Below are 18,642 nucleotides of genomic sequence, written 5' to 3' on the forward strand. Positions count from 1 at the left end.
ATATATCAGCTACATACTTTCTTAAACAGATGAGACAAATAGCAAAATCAAATGAGCAAGAGCTAAAACAAATTAGTGTATCGACTAAACAAGATCCAATAAAACAATACAACAATAAAACAAGAGTTCGTACAACTAGTTAACAACAAGTAGGCAAGGCGAAGAGGAAGGGTAGTGTTTCCTGAAGAGGTGGGTTTTCAGCCTGCGGCGAAAGATGGGCAGTTGTGACCGTGTATATCGGCCAGAAGGACCCTTGAGTGACGAGGCAATCAGTCACCCCGAGGTGGCAGACCGAAGTGGTCGGGCAGGGGTGTAGGCATCGACCATAGCCCGGAGGTAAGGAGGAGCTGTTCCTTTCACTGCCCTATAGGCTAGCACCAGGGTTTTAAACTGGATGCGAGCCGCTACGGGGAGCCAGTGTAGAGAACGGAGAAGGATAGTTGTGTGGGAGAACTTGGGGCGGTTGAACACCAGACGAGCCGCAGCTTTCTGAACAAGCTCCAGAGGTCTGATGGCAGATGCCGGAGCACCAGCAAGGAGGGAGTTGCAGTAGTCCAGGCGGGAGATGACAAGAGCCTGGATGAGCACCTGGGCTGCCTTCTCCGTGAGGAAGGGCCACATGACATCTCATATCCCCTAAATAAATTCATTGACTCCCTGTTAAGTTTTAGAATAGATTTTCAGGTTCCTTTATTTATTTTTAAATCATTTCACGGGCTGGCACTGGCTTATCTTTGTGAACTATTGCAGCCCTATACCCCTGTCAAAGCTATGAGATCTGCTGACATGCGGTTGCTGGTTTTACCCAAAACCAGACAAACATGCAGGGGTGACAACACTTTTGTTACTGCTGCCCCAAGGCTCTTGAACAGCCTGTCTCTTCACATTAGATCGACACAGTCCATTGAGGCTTCTAAACCCTTACTCATGCTTTTTTATTGCTTTCATGTCTCATGTATGAATTGAAATCAGTTATGGTCAGTGGTGGAAAAAGTACTCAGATATTTTACTTAAGTAAAAGTATCAATACTGCAATATAGAAATACTCCGTTAGGGCGCGCTCCCACCAAGAGTTGGCTGGCCGCTGTTAAACGCAGGTTGTGCGCGGCCACAGTTTTTTGCAGCCAGCGGATTCTAAAAAACGGGAGTGTCGCGCCTGTCACTCACTTTCAGGACCCTCCCCGCAGCCCGCACTGCCCACTGCCTGCTGCCTTGAGCACCATGTTGCTTCCTGAGTCTTGAGACGGTCCGCCTTCGACTCACCCGATTGGACAGAGGGAGAAAATCAGCGCCTGCCTCCAGCAGTTTTATGCTTAGTCGCGGAGAGCAGATAAACGCAAGGTCTGCGCGAGAGGCGGAAAAATCTGCTCTTGCGTGAATCAACGCATTTGCATTGACAATGCATTGGCAGATTCTGCAAACAGCGGCCAGCCAACTCTTGGTGGGAGCGCGCCCTTACAAGTAAAAGTCCGGAATTCAAAATTTACTTGAGTAAAAGTACAAAAGTATTGGTATCAAAATGTACTTAAAGTGCCAAAAATAAAAGTACTAAAATGTTTGAAAATAGCAGATCTAAAAGCTCACAACACGTCGCGACGCGTTGTGAGCTTGTAGATCGGCTATTTTCAAATAGCCTCGGTATAAAATAGGACTAAAGTGGTTAATGTATGTTTTATAATATAATCATTCATCTGCAAAGTAACTAGTAACTAAAGTTTTCAAATAATTGTAGTGGAGTAAAAGTACAATATTTGCCTCTGAGATGTAGTGGAGTAGAAGTAAAAGTATAGAAAATTCGAAATACTTTAGTAAAGTAAAAGTACCTCAAAATTGTACTTAAGTACAGTACTTGAGTAAATGTACTTAGTTACTTTACACCACTGGTTATGGTGACTGAAAACTTTGAGACCTTGAACAGAGAAGGGGGAGAGGACGCTGGCGCTGGCTGTTCGCCACTTCTTCACCGGAGCTAGTCTAGGGATATATTTTTTTATATTTTGGTAACTTTTTTGCACACCAGCAAGCTATTTCTTCACATCGCTGATGCTGCAGACTGCAAGTTGTCAACAAGTTGGAGAGTCTCTGTGCGGCTGGTTTAGCTTACTCGTCCTTCTCCTACATCGGCTGTCGACGGGTCAGCGTCCCGCTGTCGGCAGCCACACTGCTCGGACGTTCCTATCCCTGTCCAGCGCTACTGTGAGGATCTTTCCCCCAGCCCCGGAGCAGTTAGGCCTCGTCACCTGGGACTGCAACCTCCACAGCCAAGCCAGCTGTCAGCTAGCCTCCCTACAACCAACAAGTGGCTGATAGCTGCAGCGAAGCTACTGTTCCAGTCCTCCACTTTTTCCGGTTTGGATTTCTTCCACCACAAGCCAGCGCTACTGTGAGGTTCAATCCCGGGCAGCCCTTGTCCCCGGTGCGGTTGGGCTTCGTTGCCTGGGACCGCTACCGCCACAGCTAGCTGGCTGCCAGCTAGCAGCGCCCCAGCGCACTCCGGTTAGCCTGGCTAACAGCTAACAACAGGATTTACATCTGCCTGACCGGCATGATGCCGAAATATTCCATCTCACTGGAACTCAATAATCACACCATTTCAGCATGTGTTTCAGTCATCAACTACGACTTCTTCGCCGACCACGTTATATTCACAGAAGCACCCGTCGACAGTTTGTATATTCTCAGCCTGGTCACTACATCCCATCCATCTGCTCAGCTGAGCGCAACTGTCCTACATCATCAGAACGCTGCCGCTTCTGGAGCTTGTAGCACTGGAAACTCCGCAAGAGCACCACAGACCAAGCAGCAGAATGGAAAACGTGGAGTGGATGTCAGTGTACCTCGACCTCTACTGACATTCATCACTTCACCAACAGTAAAATTAGAATTTTCAACACACAATCCCTCACACTTAAATCATCACTCATCAATGACCATATTCTGGACAAGGGCTTAGACCTCATGTACCTTACGGAGACCTGGCACCAGCCTGAGGTTTATTAAACCCTGAATAAAGCCTGTCCTCCCAGCTATAGTTACATTCAGAAAGCTCGCAGCACTGGTCGGATGGGTGGCGGTTTGCATTTTTTCCCCCCTCCCCCTCCCTTCACCATCCTCATTTGGATGACTTGCAATTAAATGTGAACCACATTTCCACATGACAATACTACTCATCTACCGTCCACACAAAACTCAAACCAAATTCAGTTTTTATCTCGGAAATACATGAACTTCTGGCATCACTCTGCACTACATCTGCCAATGTCATAATCCTAGGTGACGTGAACATCCAGGTTGATAACCCTTCCTCCCCTTCGCATCTGAGTTTCTACAACTACTGGACTGTCTCAACCTTACACAACACGTCCAAGTCCCCACACACACGAAGGGGCACACATTAGACCTGGTCATCACGACTCCGCCCCTGTTAGCAATCTGGTAGCCTATGAATTGGGAGTGTCCGACCACAAGGTCATTTCCATGGAACTGCCATTTCCGCCCCACACTAAACCCCAGTACCACTTCAGAAACCTTAAACATATCAACCCAGACACCCTGACTTTGGCCCTCCATCATCTCTCCTCTGCTGCCCATTGATCAGCAAATTAATCGGTGGCTTTCTACAATAAATCCCTGACCAGTCTCCTGGATATTCACGCCCCAGTAGAAACAAAAACAGTCACCTTTTCACGTTCAGCTCCATGGTTCACCAGCGAGCTGCGGAAAATGAAGGCAGCTGGGCGTGTCCTTGAACGGCGTTCAAGGCCTCAGGACTCGCGGTTCACAAAATGGCCTTTAGGGAACATCAAAAGGCCTACTCTAAGTCCCTCAGAGATGCACAATCCATATTCTACTCCAACATCGTCGTGGTGCGGCAGTGGCTCAGGGGTAGAGTGGCCGGTAGAGCGGCCGGTTGGAAGCCGTGAGGTTTCCTGTTCGATCCCGGGCTCCTCCAGAGTTAGTGTCGAAGTGTCCTTGAGTAAGACACTGAACCTCTAATTGACACTGAACCCCTAAACCGATGAGCAGGTTAATGCTTTATATGGTTTCCTCCGCCATCGGTGTATGAATGTGTGTGTGAATGGGTGAATGTAATGCACAATCTATGTAAAGCGCTTTAGATAAAAGCGCTATATAAATGCACCATTTACATCATAGTAGTCCCGGCCACTCAAATCAGCTTTTTTCAACCATAAATCACTTTCTAAAACCTCAAACCCCTACAAACAGAGTAACCACAGCAGAACAGTGCAGAACTTTGTTGTGTTCTTGAGAACAAAAGTTGACACTATCCATTCCTCCCTCTCCGGCTCCTCCTCCATCTGCCCCGACTGTCGTCCCACAACCTGGGGCTTCCCAGCCTCTCTGCTGCTGTTGAGTCAAAACTCAAGACTGAAGCTTTAGTGCCAATCTTCTTCCTACTGGCCCATATAGTATAGTCAAAACCATAGATATAGAAACCTAGATACCTCATTGGCCTCTGCAGTTCGTTGGAGTGACCTGTTTGGTATGGTGGCCGCCATACGTGCTGTGATTGGCCAGTGCCCGTCCCCCCTGGAAATGGGGGGAACGGGCACTGGCCAATCACAGCGCGTCTTTTCCAGGACTTGTCATAATCTAGTTGTTCCGCCCCCACCTGCCTCTCATTGGCCTACTGAACGCCCCCTTCTGTGACGCACGCGGAAATTTCCAGCTGTCCCCCAGGAACAAAAGCTTCCTTGCCCAGGAAGCGGAAGCGCGCCCGCCGTGCCGACGCTTCAGAGCCAGAGGAGGCGTCTACCTTTATATGTCTATGGTCAAAACTACACCCCTGCTCTACTCAAATAGCACTACACTTCCCATATTGCAGCAGCAAAATGGCCGCTTGTTACCTGATTAGGAGCACCTGAAAAGGAATGGAGGTGAGCAGTGATTGAAACAAACAAACTCCAGAGAGAAGGAGAGAGAGAAGCTCCAAGTTCCACTCAAAGGGTTCAGTCCAAAGACGCCTATGGTCGGTGAAATGTTATTTTATATTCATGTTGTTTTCAATGCTGCTTAATGTGTTTGAAATGTGGCTTAATGTGTTAATGTTTAACTGGTAAAGTTTAAATTAAGGAACACATTGCATAATTGGTTAAGGAACACATTGCAGCATTGATTTCATTATGTGTACAAAGTTAAATAGGTTAAAATTCTGTTTATTTGATTTAAAACTCTACTAAGATGGGGAATTCATGAATTTGCCATGTTAAAAAAGGTTTAAAATGACGAGTGAAAAAGAGCCGATCTACAAGCTTGTGGAGCAGCTATCTTTCTTAAGATGTGTCTTTATTCCATTTAAAGGGCTTAAATGGTTAATTAATTTAAAATGTTTCATACAAAATATTGACTTTAATAATTTGCTTTTAAAAGCATTAATTGTTTAAAGACAATGTATTGTTTGAAAACATTTATTGTTTGGATATATGAGTTGTTTAAAAAAATACTATCATTTGTTGTAAAATGGCAATGTTGTTCATCTTTATTTTCTGTCTAAAGGTTTACAACCTACTAAGGATTGACCAGACCAATCAACTAAAGAAGCCAACAAATGAGAAAAACAGAGTTGGAAAATAAAAAGTTGATTGAGTTTGAAATTCTGAGTTGCGTCCTTGTGTCCTTTGGAGCCGAACTGGAAAGGGACTTGACAGCTGCTTTTTTCACACCACACAGCAAGAGGTTGAGGACACCATCAGTCGGATGAAGCCTTCCTCCTGCACCCTGGACCCCTTTCCCACTGCCCTGGTCAAATTTCACATCCAAGCCATAAGCACCTTGAAAAATCTACCCTAGACCCGGATGTCCATGCCAACTACAGGCCCATCTCCAACCTCCCCACCTCTGCAAGGTGTGGAAAAAGTAGTCACCACCCAACTGCAAGACCACCTAAACGGCAATAATCTCTCCGAAACATTCCAGTCTGGTTTCCGATCCGCCCACCAGAAACAGCACTGATCAGGGTCACAGACGACATACTCATGGCAGCTGATGCCGGCTCCCCTTCCCTCCTCATCCTCCTGGATTTCACTGCAGCGTTCGACACAGTCGATCACACCATCCTCCTAAACCGCCTTCACTCCACCATCGGACTCTGTGACTCTACCCTGGACTGGTTCCAGTCCTACCTATCCGGAAGAACCGAGTGAGTCTCCTTGGGAGGTGCTAAATCCCGGACCTAACCCGTCACCTGTGGTGTTCCTCAAGGATCTGTACTCGGCCCACCCTCTTCACTTTGTATATGCCCCCACTCGGCCGACACACGAAATGGACACAACCCCCCTGCTCTGCAGTCCCATTGTCATCCCTGTCACCATCATCATCACCTTCATCCACACTTACCATCATCATCGCCTGAGAATAAAGGCGTGGATGAAACACAACTTTTTACAACTCAACAAGCCATTCTCATCGGCACCCCACACCAGGTTCAATCATCCCCCATAACAAGCATCACCTTCTCTGGCCAGGACTTTCCCCTTTCATCTGTCATCACCAATGGACCCCCACTCAACTATGAGGCCCACATCAAACACCTTTGCAAAAACATTGTTCTTCCACCTCAGGAATATAGCCTAACTCTGTCCCACCCTCACTCTGCCTGATGCTGAAAAGCTAGAGCAAAGCCTTCGTCTCCTCCAGGCGTGACTACTGTAACGCACATCTCATCGGGATCCCAAGCAAGAGCCTTCAAAGGCTCCAATACATCCAGAACAGCGCTGCTAGGATTTTGATGAGCGTGCGTAAATAGGAGCACATTACTCCCATTCTCCACTCACTGCACTAGCTTCCCATCATCAGCACTTTTTCTAGTTTGGTTGTTTGTTTGTTGGTTGTTCATTGTTTTTGATGTAAAGCGTCCTTGGGTTCATGAAAGAAGCTATATAAATTCAAGCTATTATTATTTAACTTCTCCAGTGCCTTCAACACAGTCCAAACATACCTTCCAGCGGATAAGCTTGCAGTAATGGACCGCAGTGTGGTGGCACGGATCACATACTATCTTACAGTTAGACCACAGTACGTGAGACTGCAGGGGTGTCAGTCTGATGCAGGGTGTTACGACTGGGGTCTTATTTGGGGTTTTTATTATGAGTTGGTCCTAGTGTGGAAGGGTGTGTGTGCCAGAGGTGAGATGGTGGAGATGAAAGGAATGTATGTAAATTCAGGTGTTTCATTCCCGGAAGGCGATTGGTGGGGGGGCGCTCGTCCAAGCCGGCCAGTGATTGGTGGGGAGCTCACAGGAGTGCTGCCTTCCAAGTGGCTAATAGGGTGGAGGCTCCCTATATAAGAGGAACACAGATCTCAGTGCAGCACGCAGGGGGCAGGAGCCCGTCTTCCTCCGCTTCCAACTGGCCACCACACCTTATGTTTTGTTACTTATGAGTTCTGTGATTTGACCTGTTATTTTCAGTTGATATAAGTTGATCCTGATGTGATTGTTTCTTTTGCTTATTGTTTATGATAGGAAGGTAAGCTATTGTATTATTGGTTCACTTCTTTTGATAGGTAAGAGATATTACTTTCCAGTGTTCTTTTGATTTGTTACTTTAGTTCCTCAGTGAGTTCTACACCCAAGCTTATGTTACTCTTTTGTTATTAATTATACATTTGTAAATAAAACATTATTATATTTTTGCACTTCAACCCTTTGTTTGTGTGGCTACTTGGGAGTTGGGGAAGGCGGGAACATATTCATGTTGTGTCTCAGGCACCCCTAGACTGGGGCATGACACAGGGATTCCGTTAGCCGGTATTTACTGGCCATTGACCGGTAAAATGTTTAATTGGCCGGTAATTATAAACACCACCGGCCACCGTGGCCGGTTGGGAAAATGCTGTTATTAGGCTATTTTATCATTTAAGCCTATCATTAATATTATTATTTGGATAAAGTAGTTGGCTACAACCATTAAAATCATAATCATTTAAAGTTTTTATCATGATCTGATTGTGTTTAATTTTTTTTTGATTAGTTTTGATTAATTCCGACAGCCTGCTCTGCTGCGCGCTGCAGTTATAGATTAGCCTATTCGTTCTACGATGGTGTCGCGTGTTGACAATATCAGAGCTACAAGCTCACAGCACGCCGCAACGTGCCGCGTTGTGAGCTTGTATGTCTGCTATTTTTGATACGCCACAACACAGCTGAGAGACAGAGCTGTGTCTCCTCCTAATCAGCGCTGAGTAGGGTGTTCGCTCGGTGTTGATAAACAGAACCGGGATTTTCCGAGGTGTCACTGATCTGAAACAAGCCGGACCCAATTGTCGATAAAGGGACCAGAACACGTGTGGGCCGTGGATATTATGCAAGCACAGTGACTGTCTGTCTGCAATGGATAAAGTGGTGAAAGTTGGGAGACTGTGTCGTGCAGGGAAAGGCTCTTGCACAGCTCACCCCAAAACACCCTTGCCCACATTTTTCAGGCGGACCAGCGGTTCTTGTATTCTTGTATTTGTTTTACTGAGGATAAGGGTAGAAATAGGTTTAGATTTAGGCATAGTTTTACTGAGGTAAAGATTAGGAATAAGGTTAGGTTTAGGCATAGTTTACTGATATGTTTAGGAATACCAGGCGAATACCGCCGGATTTTCCCCGGGGCGACTGTGTTTTGGGGCGAGCGGGCATTTTCATAGTTTTGGTATTCGTTGCGCAGCAGTTCACTCATGCCCACTTTATTCAAATAATTTTTGGCAAGCGACATCTCTGCATGATATAATAGATCACATAATTTAGTTACCTATAAAAACAGGAACAGATTGCATCTGTGATAAAGTGGAAAGAAGCGCAGCTCTAACGTAACAAGGTGTAATGATCAGTTGGGTGCATGTATGCAGTGCAAACACGCATGTGACGTTAATTATAATATGGCCGGTAAATGTATTCTTTGGCCGGTAAAATATAATACTGCCAGCCATGGTGGCCGGCCCAAAAAATGCCTAGCTGAAACCCTGGTCTGATGTGTTAATGAGCCACATGCACAGGTGCTCTCCAGGGCATTGTGCTGTCACCCTTCCTGTAATCTGAGTTCCCAGAAGTTTTTGCCAGCTCTCGCATACAAACGGGAGGGGCGAGGAAACTTCTGGGCCAGAGCCCTGGTATTTGTGGGCGGGATGTAACTTACGCTCAGAATCTGGGCGGACACGCCTCTTACCGGTCTGAGAGCTGTGCAACTCGTCTAAACAGTCCGACGAGAGGCAAACAGCAGTACACAACAATGGCGGCCGCAATTTCTCAAGAAGAAATTGCTTCCCGTCGCTCCTATTTACATGCAACACCCACTGCATGTGGATCCTGCCCCCTTTTCTTCATTGGCTGTTGATTTGAATCAGAACACAGTGGCCGTGCCCCTGCTGTCCAGGCTCTGAGGCGAAGTCTCCCAGACTACCCTTCCTGTTCACCATCTACACATCTGACTCCGTTTCAACCTGTCACCTCCAGAACACGTGGTGAGGGACTTTGTGAGGTGAACTTCAACCGGCTCAATGACAGCAAGACTAAGGAGATGGTTGTGGACTATCGCACGAGCAAGAGGGTTCCATGATTTCCTTGCATCATTCACGGGGACGTGGTGAAAATCGTGGACTGTTACAAGTTCAAATAAATCAGTATGAAACCCGATTCAGATTTATTTTGCATTTTATTTTTATTTTTGCATGCAGCATTGTCATACTACAGAGTATAAATTAGTCTCTCACTGTAAAGTAGCGAGTGCCACAATACAGGGTTTGTAGAGTTTATATTATTTGACAGTGAGTAAATTACTCCTACTGTTAGAGAAGTTTCTGATCTGGTGGAGTTGCATGTCCTCCTGTGGATTCAGATGGAGCATCGTTACAGCTCAAACCATTTTGTATTTGTTTTGGGGGGGAGCTTCCTGCGAACGTACGCTATTTGTGGATATGTTCAACAATGTTGTACACGTTACACTCATCCCAGCATCACATTTAAGCTAATTAAATTAAAGTAGTAAATCAATGAGTTGATATGGGAATTCACCTTTGGGCAGCGTGTGTGGGTTTTTAGAGGAGGGTACCTGACTGATGTGAGTGAGGTGCTCGATTAAAGAAAATGATGGAATGAAACAGCTTATTGTCAGACTGTGAGTAGTTTTGCATGGCCAGACGATTGATACTGATAGGTGGCAGGAGGAGCAACATATTCTAACTCCCAAATAGTACTATAGTGACTTCAAGGGACTAATGAAACCAACCGGCAAACGTTTGACGTCACAGGGTCCCCTTCACGATATTTGACACCGTCCTGGTCACTTCCGCACTCCTGGAATGTGCCGTTCTCAAACCCAAGACGTAAAAGGGTGGCGGCTCAGCAAAAAAAAAAAAAAACGACAGAGGCGTGCCATCTGAAGAGGACTTGAGCCATGAGAGGCACCACTGAGCGAGCCATTAGGGACAAATGACAAAATGAAAGCCTGAACTGTTAACAGTAACAGAAATACTGTCCAGGGGGCTGCTGGAATAGCGCTATATCACATAAAACACATATACAGTCCCCCCCCCCTCCCCCACCCCCCATTGGGTTTTTGACCACATGTCGCCTCAAGAATCTGGTGGCAGCTGTCGATAGCTTCCTCTTTCCTCCGGGTAGTGTAGCCCCTGTTCCATTAAATTGGAACTTCCAAACTAGGCTTCCAACTGTAAGGCTTGGTTTCAGAGCAGGTCTTGGAACATTCTAGATTGTTAGCAAGACAGTCTGCCTTGGATTTTCCTACAGTAGTTTAGCTTTTCAGGAGCTACATATGGGTTGGGTTCTATGGACACAGTTTAAGTCTACTTACTTGAGAGTCTCTAGTGCCCATTGTGGATTATCCTGTCCACCTGAAGGCAGTGTCAGTCCAGAACCTCCTGGGTGGTTGAAGCTCAGGTTCAGATGTTTCAGATGGTGGGGGTTGTAACTCAGAGCTGAAGCCAGAGAACAACAGCCTTCCTCTGAGATTAGACAATGTGACAACCTACAGGGAAATTAAGACTTTAACAAACTGCAGCTGGTGTTCAAGTAGAGATTAACACAGATAGAAAACATTTAATGTACGGAAATGGAAATGATTGCAATGGAAATGATTGCAAAATCTATTTGAATTAAAACTATTATTCACCCAAGAGTCTGTAGTCTACAGTTGTGACTTTTCAGTCCATCACATATAAACTCCAGTCCTGAATCCAGCAGGTTGTTAAAACCTAGGTCTAATTCCCTCAGATAGGCGTTAGACCTGAGAATTGAGCTGATCTCTTCGCAGGATTTCTCTGAGAGGTTACAGCCTCTCAGCCTAAATGGAGACAAACCGAAATGCATGTTCTGTTATTATTCCCATACTAAAAATGTGTTCAAAGTCTGACATCTAATGGTGAAAAGAGTATTTAAATTAATTTGGTGATGTCACAATCTGATGTTTTATAGAGATTGACATCAACTAACATCAAACCAGTCAATAGCAGATATCAAGTGTGGCACCCTGTTTTTCACCAAGGATTAATACACATTGGGATGTGGGGATTGGTGAAGATGGCTCTAATGGCTGCTTAGACATTTTATAAATATTTCAGTGTTTCATTTTCAATGGACAATGTTTAAGAACTCCTATTGCATTGTTACTCTGCAGATGCAGGACAACTGACCTGAGAATCTGCAGTCTACAATTTGGACTCTTCAATCCAGCAACAATTCGCTCCAGACATCCTAAACCCTGTAGGTCGTTGTTACTCAGGTCGAGCTCGATGAGATGGGAGGGATTAGAGCTAAGAGCTGAGGCCACAACTTCAAAGTGTGTCTGAACAAGTGTAGCACCAACAAGTCTGTAAATACAGATGAAATGGAAAAACAGTTTATGACATTTTAACATTTTATACTGCATCACACTACAACACCATTACATAACATGTATGTACATAACAGTATTAGGAAGGTGTATTCTCCCTGGGGTGTCAGCATGAACACAAGAGTCGGAGATGTCAGTCAACTCTTAAGTCAACTAATGGAGATATTCTTCAAAAGTGGGTTCAGATTCTATTAAATAAGTATTTATTATTCTAAATTACTTGGGGGGGGGTCTGGGGGGATCCAATCTGACTTGGGGGGGTCCAATCTGAAGCTAGGGGGGGACGAAACCCCCCCGTCCCCCCCGGGATTGACGCGCATGGGAATACAGTCAAATTATATCACATTCACAATCACTCAATTCAGAAGTGCGCTGTAAACTAAAGTACGCACAGTATGCAGTACCGTCAGACAAACTGCAGTACCGTCGGACAAATCCCGTTTGCATCATTTTAATAAAACCATATTTGATACTCATCAAGTATCACCCACATGTTACTGATTATAGAGGATAATGGATTAATCGATTGAAGTGTGTGGTTTTGAACGAATGGTATTGCACAGCACAAATCATTTTCTTTGACTAGACTAACATATATAAACACACTTGACAAAAGAAATTGACACTCACTTCTGCTGATTATAGGAAAATTAGAATCACAGAGATTTGTTGAGAATTAGGAGCGAGGAAGGCCTCTGCATGTTGTTTGACTCTTGCATATTGAAGAGAGTGAGAAATAAAACACTCCATGTCTAGGCAAGATGACACTGCGGTAAACAAAAATTCTATATCAATACTGCGCTTCGAGGTCTTGCTATAGGAGAGCGCCCTCTAGTGAGCGGATACAGAAACATTTCTTGATACACTTCCAGGCAAAAGGTCATTTGGCTGGAGTCTGATTCCAGCTAGCACCAAGAGCTACCAGCTGGCCGAGTACGCTACCACCGGTGAACCTCAGCGCTCCCACTGGACAACCATAGCATGCTACAGGCTTACACCAGGTAAAGACGTGTCTTCCTTCCCGGAGGTGACCTCCTAGCCCCGAGCTAACACTGGCTAACAAACCGGTGTTCCGCTCTTGTGTGTTTTTATCTCTGGGCGCTACCACCGGTGAGCCTGGGGGCTCCCGCTGGATGGACGTTTGCACATCATATGCTACCAGCTGGCCTGGTGCGCTGCCATGGGTGAGTCCTGAACACTCCCAATAGCAATACATGTGCACGCTGCAGGTTGTCACCGTGCACACACAACAGCGTTTTTCCCCATAAAGACCCCTTGGCCACAAGCAATTTTTTTTTTTAAAAGACCACGCCAGCGTCACCTCCTGGTGTGTTCTTTCTCTCTGGGACAGCTATGTACGCAACCAACTGACGTTGCATGCCACTATCTGGCCTAGCGCATCGCCACCGGTAGGATCAGCGAGCCCCCGCTGGCGACGCGTTTTTGCACGCTAGCTTTTTAGCTAAAAACACTGACGTTGTGTTGTTTTTGCTCTGGTTGGTATAAGCCTAGTAAAAGTACAAAAGTATAAAATGTACTTAAAGTATCAAAAGTAAAAGTACTCATTATGCAGTTATTTTGAAAATAGCAGATCTACAAGCTCTGTGAGCTTGTAGATCTGCTATTTTCAAATGGCCGAAATGTATAGGGCTGAAGTGGTTAGAACAGAAGTGGTTAGAACAGAAGTGGTACATTGTGAGTAAAAGTACTCACAATGCCTCACGATGCGACGCATTGTGAGTACTTTTACTTTTGCTACTTTAAGTACATTTTTATACCAATACTTTTGTACTTTTACTCAAATACATTTTGAGTAAAAGTATGCGCGCGCGCGCGTGCGTGCGTGCGTGTGTGTGTATATGTGTGCATGCATGCACGTGAATTATGTCCCCTGATCTAACATGTTGATATTAACATGGCTGCTAACCTGGCCTTTCTGCAGTTCCTCACAGCAGGGATCAGTCTTCTTCGCCCGACGCTTGATGATATGTTGTATTTCTGCAGGTCCAACTCATCCAGAACCTCCTCTGACATCTGCAGCATGTAGGCCAGAGCTGAACACTGGATCTTAGAGAGCTCTTTCCCTGATCTGTTCTCTGACTGCAGGTACTGCTGGATCTCCTGCTGTACCGAATCCTTCATCTCCACCAAACAGTGGAAGATGTTGATACATCTGTCAGAAGACATGTTGAATGCATCCATCTCCTTCAGGTTGTTGACGGCTCTCCGGAACTCCTCTGAACCGTTATCTGTCTGACCCAACAGGTTGCCTAGCAGTCTCTGGTTGGACTCCAATGAGAGACCATGAAGGAAGCGGACAAAGAGGTCCAGATGGCCACTTTCACTCTGCAGGGATTTTTCCATAGCAGCCTTCAGGAAGTCAGACAGGGAACTTTCACTGTTGTAATCTCCCATGTATGTCTTCAGGACCTCCACGTTCCTCTGTGTGAAACAGTGGTACAGGTAGACTGCAGCCAGAAACTCCTGTATGCTCAGATGAACAAAGCAGTAGACCGTTTTCTGGAAGAACACCCCGTCTTCTTTGAAGAATGCTGTGCACAAGCCTGAGTACAGCAAGTCCTCGTTCACATCAAGACCACTATTTTCCAGGTCTTTCTGGTCGAACACGATGTTTCCCTTGTTCAGTTGATCAAACGCCAGCCTGCCCAGCTTCAGAAGAACTTCAGCTTCAGCCTCTATGAGTTTCTCTTTATCTGATTCATATTCCCCACTGTACTTAATCTTCTTCCTCTTTGACTCAGCCATCAGGAAGTGACAGTACATCTCAGTCATGGTGCTCGGCAGCTCATCTGTAATCCCCCTGTTCTGCACAACGATAGAGGTGATCCAACAGAAGACTGGAATTTCGCACATGGTGTAAAGATTCTTTGATGCCTTCATGAGTGAGATGATTGAGTTGGCCAGGTTCTTATCACTGAACTTCTTCCTAAAATACTCCTCCTTCTGGTCATTGGTGAACCCTCGTACTTCTGTCCACCTGTTAACAAAGTCCTTATGGATCTGTTCAGCTGCTGCAGGTCGTGTGGTTATCCATATGTGAGCAGAGGGAAGCAGTTCCCCCTTGATGAGTTTTGTCACTAGCTCTTCCACTGGAAACAATGTTGATAAGTCAGAGAAGTCATCCAGGAAGACAGGAGTCGTCTTGAGGTTCAAACTTAATTTGTTTTCATCCAGGCCATCAAAAACAAACAGAACTTTGAAGGGGCTGCTGTTGCAGTCTTCTGCCATTTGCAATGCGTTGAGGATGTCATTGAGATCTTCTTTCTTAATACATCTGGTTTCCTTGATGCATTTGTGAATTAGGTCGACCAAACAAAAGCTTTTTCCATCGAGCTGATTTAACTGGCGGAACTTGAACGGGAATATAAGGTGTGGACCTTGGGGACACTGCTTGTTGGCCCAGTCATGGACAAACTTGCGTATAAGGAAGGTTTTGCCAATTCCTGCTATACCAACAGTCAGCACTGTTTTTTTCTTTTTTCCAGAAGGGTCTTCAAAGATTTTACTGAGTTTGACTGTTTTTTCCTCTCGTACCTTATTAATCTCCATTTGTCTGACCTCATGTTGTCTGTGAATGTCTGTGAAGTTAATGTCTACATTGTAGAGTGAAATGTAGACTTCTTCAAACATCAGCTCAGGCTCATATTCCAATTTGACATACTGAGATGTCTTGTAAAACTCATTTTGAAGCTTGACTTCATAGTTAGCTATTTTCACCAACAAATCTGTAATGAAAAAAAGCAATTAATCGGTGAACAGCCTCAGTCACAAAAAAAGGGACCTACACAAACTAAGGACTCTATCTTAACATGAGCTGTGGCCTGGAGGGAACTGGGCAAACTGCTATCTTAAACACAGAGGCAGCATGCACTCCAGCTGGCATTGACTCCAGTGTTAAACCTGATGACCCATGTTATCTCTGCATGATTCCATGCAGGAATTATACAGTTACGTTATAACTATTGGAATGTTAATGACATTAAAAAGTGCTTTGATCTGTGAGATTGTTTTTGTTGTGATATTAAAACATGTGTCATGTAAATATCTCTATATTCTGATCATTGTTATGGAGTGTTTGTGCAGTCACTTGTGTTTCCTTGTCTCGACAACTCTTTAGTACACATAAAATACATTTTCAGGTTAGAGAACAGGTGAAACAGACAAAAATCAAACTAAAACACATGATCTTTGTGATGTTCTCTCTCCTGAGCGGATTAAATTTGTAACCACCTGAAAATATATATATATTTGATCTGGAGAGATGGGGAGACCCCTATTACTGAACAAATACTCTATGATTACTAACTAACGCACTTTAACTAATACACCTTTTTCTTTTAACCAAGAAATATAGCTTACAGCACCTTTAATTGACAGCAATGAAGGTCATTTGAATTGTATTTGACAGGTAGCTAGTAGACCTAAGACTAAATGAAATGTCTTCAATTTAAACAGCACTCACCTGGGGCTGCAGCCGCTGAATTGAGAGGTGGAGGAACAGGGTGAGCGTCTCTGCTGTGAGATGCAAAACCTTTTATACTAACCATATATAAATCTACCTTTTCTGTATTAATAATACATTGCTCTATAGCAGTGGTTCTCAAGCTGTGGGTCGGGAGCCCCAGGGGGGTCCCCAAATGATTTGGGGGGGGTCCCCAGATAATTTGCTTAATGTGCAACATTGTTTTCTCATTCACCAGTAAACAGTTCAACATACATTAAAGTGTATACAGGGTATCTGCACATTTCTATAGTGACAATTTAAGGATCTTTAAGACCTTTTTATTACAATAAAATAATTACATAACAATGCCTCAACTACTACAATTCCAAGTGCTTGTCAGGGTGGGGGTCCCCAGTTCAAATATGATTATTTTGGGGGGTCGCGACCTGAAAAGGTTGAGAATCACTGCTCTATAGGACCAAAAAAAAACAATCTGTAACTTAATAAACGTATTCAAAGATTTTGAAAAAACTGTCAAAGAAATAAAGATAAAAACAAATGAAAAATGCAAAACTATAATAGCCTTGCTATTACAAAGTTTGGCCTAAAACAATATTTAAATGGTAATTACTTACAGATCACGGAGAAGGAATTTCTCATATTCCTCAAGACCTTGGTAAAAAAAGTTTTTGGCTTTTCTGGAATTCAGTAGAGTATAGAGTTCCCTCATCTTCCCCCGATTGGTGGCCTTAGACGTCACATTATCGTAGCCCTCTTCGGTGATGACTTCCTTCTCCAGGAGCAGATCCAGGATGGATTCGACCATGGTCACTTTCTGAACCAGGAAACGCCGGTGTTGGTCAATGAAGTGTTTCTCTAAAGATGAGAGGACTTCAAACTTAGCCGTTGGTGAGACTCTATGTGCGAAACATATTCATATTCACACACACACACACACGCACACGCACACACACACACACACACACACACACACACACACACACAGATGCCTGTAACTCTGAGTGTATAAATGTAACCACATGGACCGTTAGGGTCATTTGGTTCCATTTAAACACTCTCAGAGTTACAGGCATTTAAGGGTCCATTTGGTTATTTTGAGAACTACTGGCCTATACTAGAAAATAAATCACAACATCAATCATGAAAGCAAAGTTATACACTCACTAAAACACTAGAATAATAACCTTCTTCAACAACAACAAAAAAAAGCAGCATACAGTATGTAACTTTCCTCTTCTACCCCGGAATTGAACCCTTCTTCCTGTGCAAGTGCTGAGCTAATAGAGCCGGCCTGCTTGCTCAGGGGATAAATTGAATCTTGACCATCAGGTCTAAATTGGTGTCAGATCCTGTGTCTAGGTGAGACATGACCTCTGACACCATGTTAATGTCTCAATAGAAGAGCAGGGAGACACAATACAACCACCCCAATTGTATACTCAGAGGTGGACGAAGTACTCAACCCCAGTACTTAAGTAAGAGTACAGATACTCCTGGTCAAATGTACTCCACTACAAGTAAAAGTAGCTCAGTCAAAATGTTAAGTAAAGTAAAAGTAGAAGTAAATCTTTTTATATCAATGTATAGGACCTTGTAACTTTTGTTTCAGAGAAGTAACTCTCTGAAACCACCTGCACTGCATGCACTGATGTGCTTGCTTGTAGAACCACTACGTTATACAAAGCCTGCAGAAACACCTATAAAAACATAGAAATTACTGAGGACCCAGAACTAAATAATTGTAATTGTAATTGTATTGCATACAAGATGTAACAATACAGAAACCTTGAACTAGTTACTAGTATATTACTAGATTAACCTCATGTATATTTATTTTGCATACTAAGAAGTGTAAAAGAAAGGCTTAACAAGGGTCTTGTTAAGCCTTATTTTTCTTGGAAATGTACTCAAATGTAAGTGTAGAGTAATAAGTATTCAAATGACCTAATACTCAAGTAAAGTACAGATCCTCAGAATATGTACTTAGTACTTACTAAGTACAGTACTCAAGTACATTTATTCTGTTACTGTCCACCTCTGTGTATAAGTTATATTGTATTAACATACTCTACAGATTGTATAAGTTATATTGTATTAACATACTCTACCATACAGATTGTATAAGTTACATTGTATTAACTCTACCATACAGATTGTATAAGTTATATTGTATTAACATACTCTACCATACAGATTGGACAAAATTACATTTTATTGATTTAAAAAAAGTTTACACAGTGAGGCTTTAAGTTAATTTGTGTATTTTCATTACACATGACTTGTGACATCTACTAGATATAGTGT

At 43.9% G+C, this 18,642-nt stretch overlaps 2 protein-coding genes across 2 annotated transcripts in view; both read right to left on the bottom strand.

Moving 5' to 3' along the window:
* Positions 1-18,642, bottom strand: part of LOC308078728 (NACHT, LRR and PYD domains-containing protein 1b allele 1-like) — a 496,405-nt gene that overhangs the window by 38,028 nt on the left and 439,735 nt on the right. The window lies entirely within an intron of this gene.
* LOC308078258 (NACHT, LRR and PYD domains-containing protein 1-like) overlaps positions 1-18,642 on the bottom strand; it is a gene marked incomplete at its 3' end in the record, with an annotated part of 39,670 nt that overhangs the window by 18,843 nt on the left and 2,185 nt on the right. The window contains exons 3-8 of the mRNA XM_080419379.1: positions 16,953-17,193; positions 16,336-16,388; positions 13,780-15,598; positions 11,653-11,829; positions 11,133-11,303; positions 10,815-10,988 (exon numbers count right to left, since the gene is read on the bottom strand). Of these exons, the coding sequence (XP_080275505.1) occupies positions 10,815-10,988; positions 11,133-11,303; positions 11,653-11,829; positions 13,780-15,598; positions 16,336-16,388; positions 16,953-17,193 (2,635 nt within the window). The remainder of the gene's footprint in view (positions 1-10,814; positions 10,989-11,132; positions 11,304-11,652; positions 11,830-13,779; positions 15,599-16,335; positions 16,389-16,952; positions 17,194-18,642) is intronic.

The sequence above is a fragment of the Gymnoscopelus braueri genome (assembly GCF_963280865.1).
Source record: "Gymnoscopelus braueri genome assembly, chromosome: 22".
In the NCBI taxonomy this organism is placed as follows: Eukaryota; Metazoa; Chordata; class Actinopteri; order Myctophiformes; family Myctophidae; genus Gymnoscopelus; species Gymnoscopelus braueri.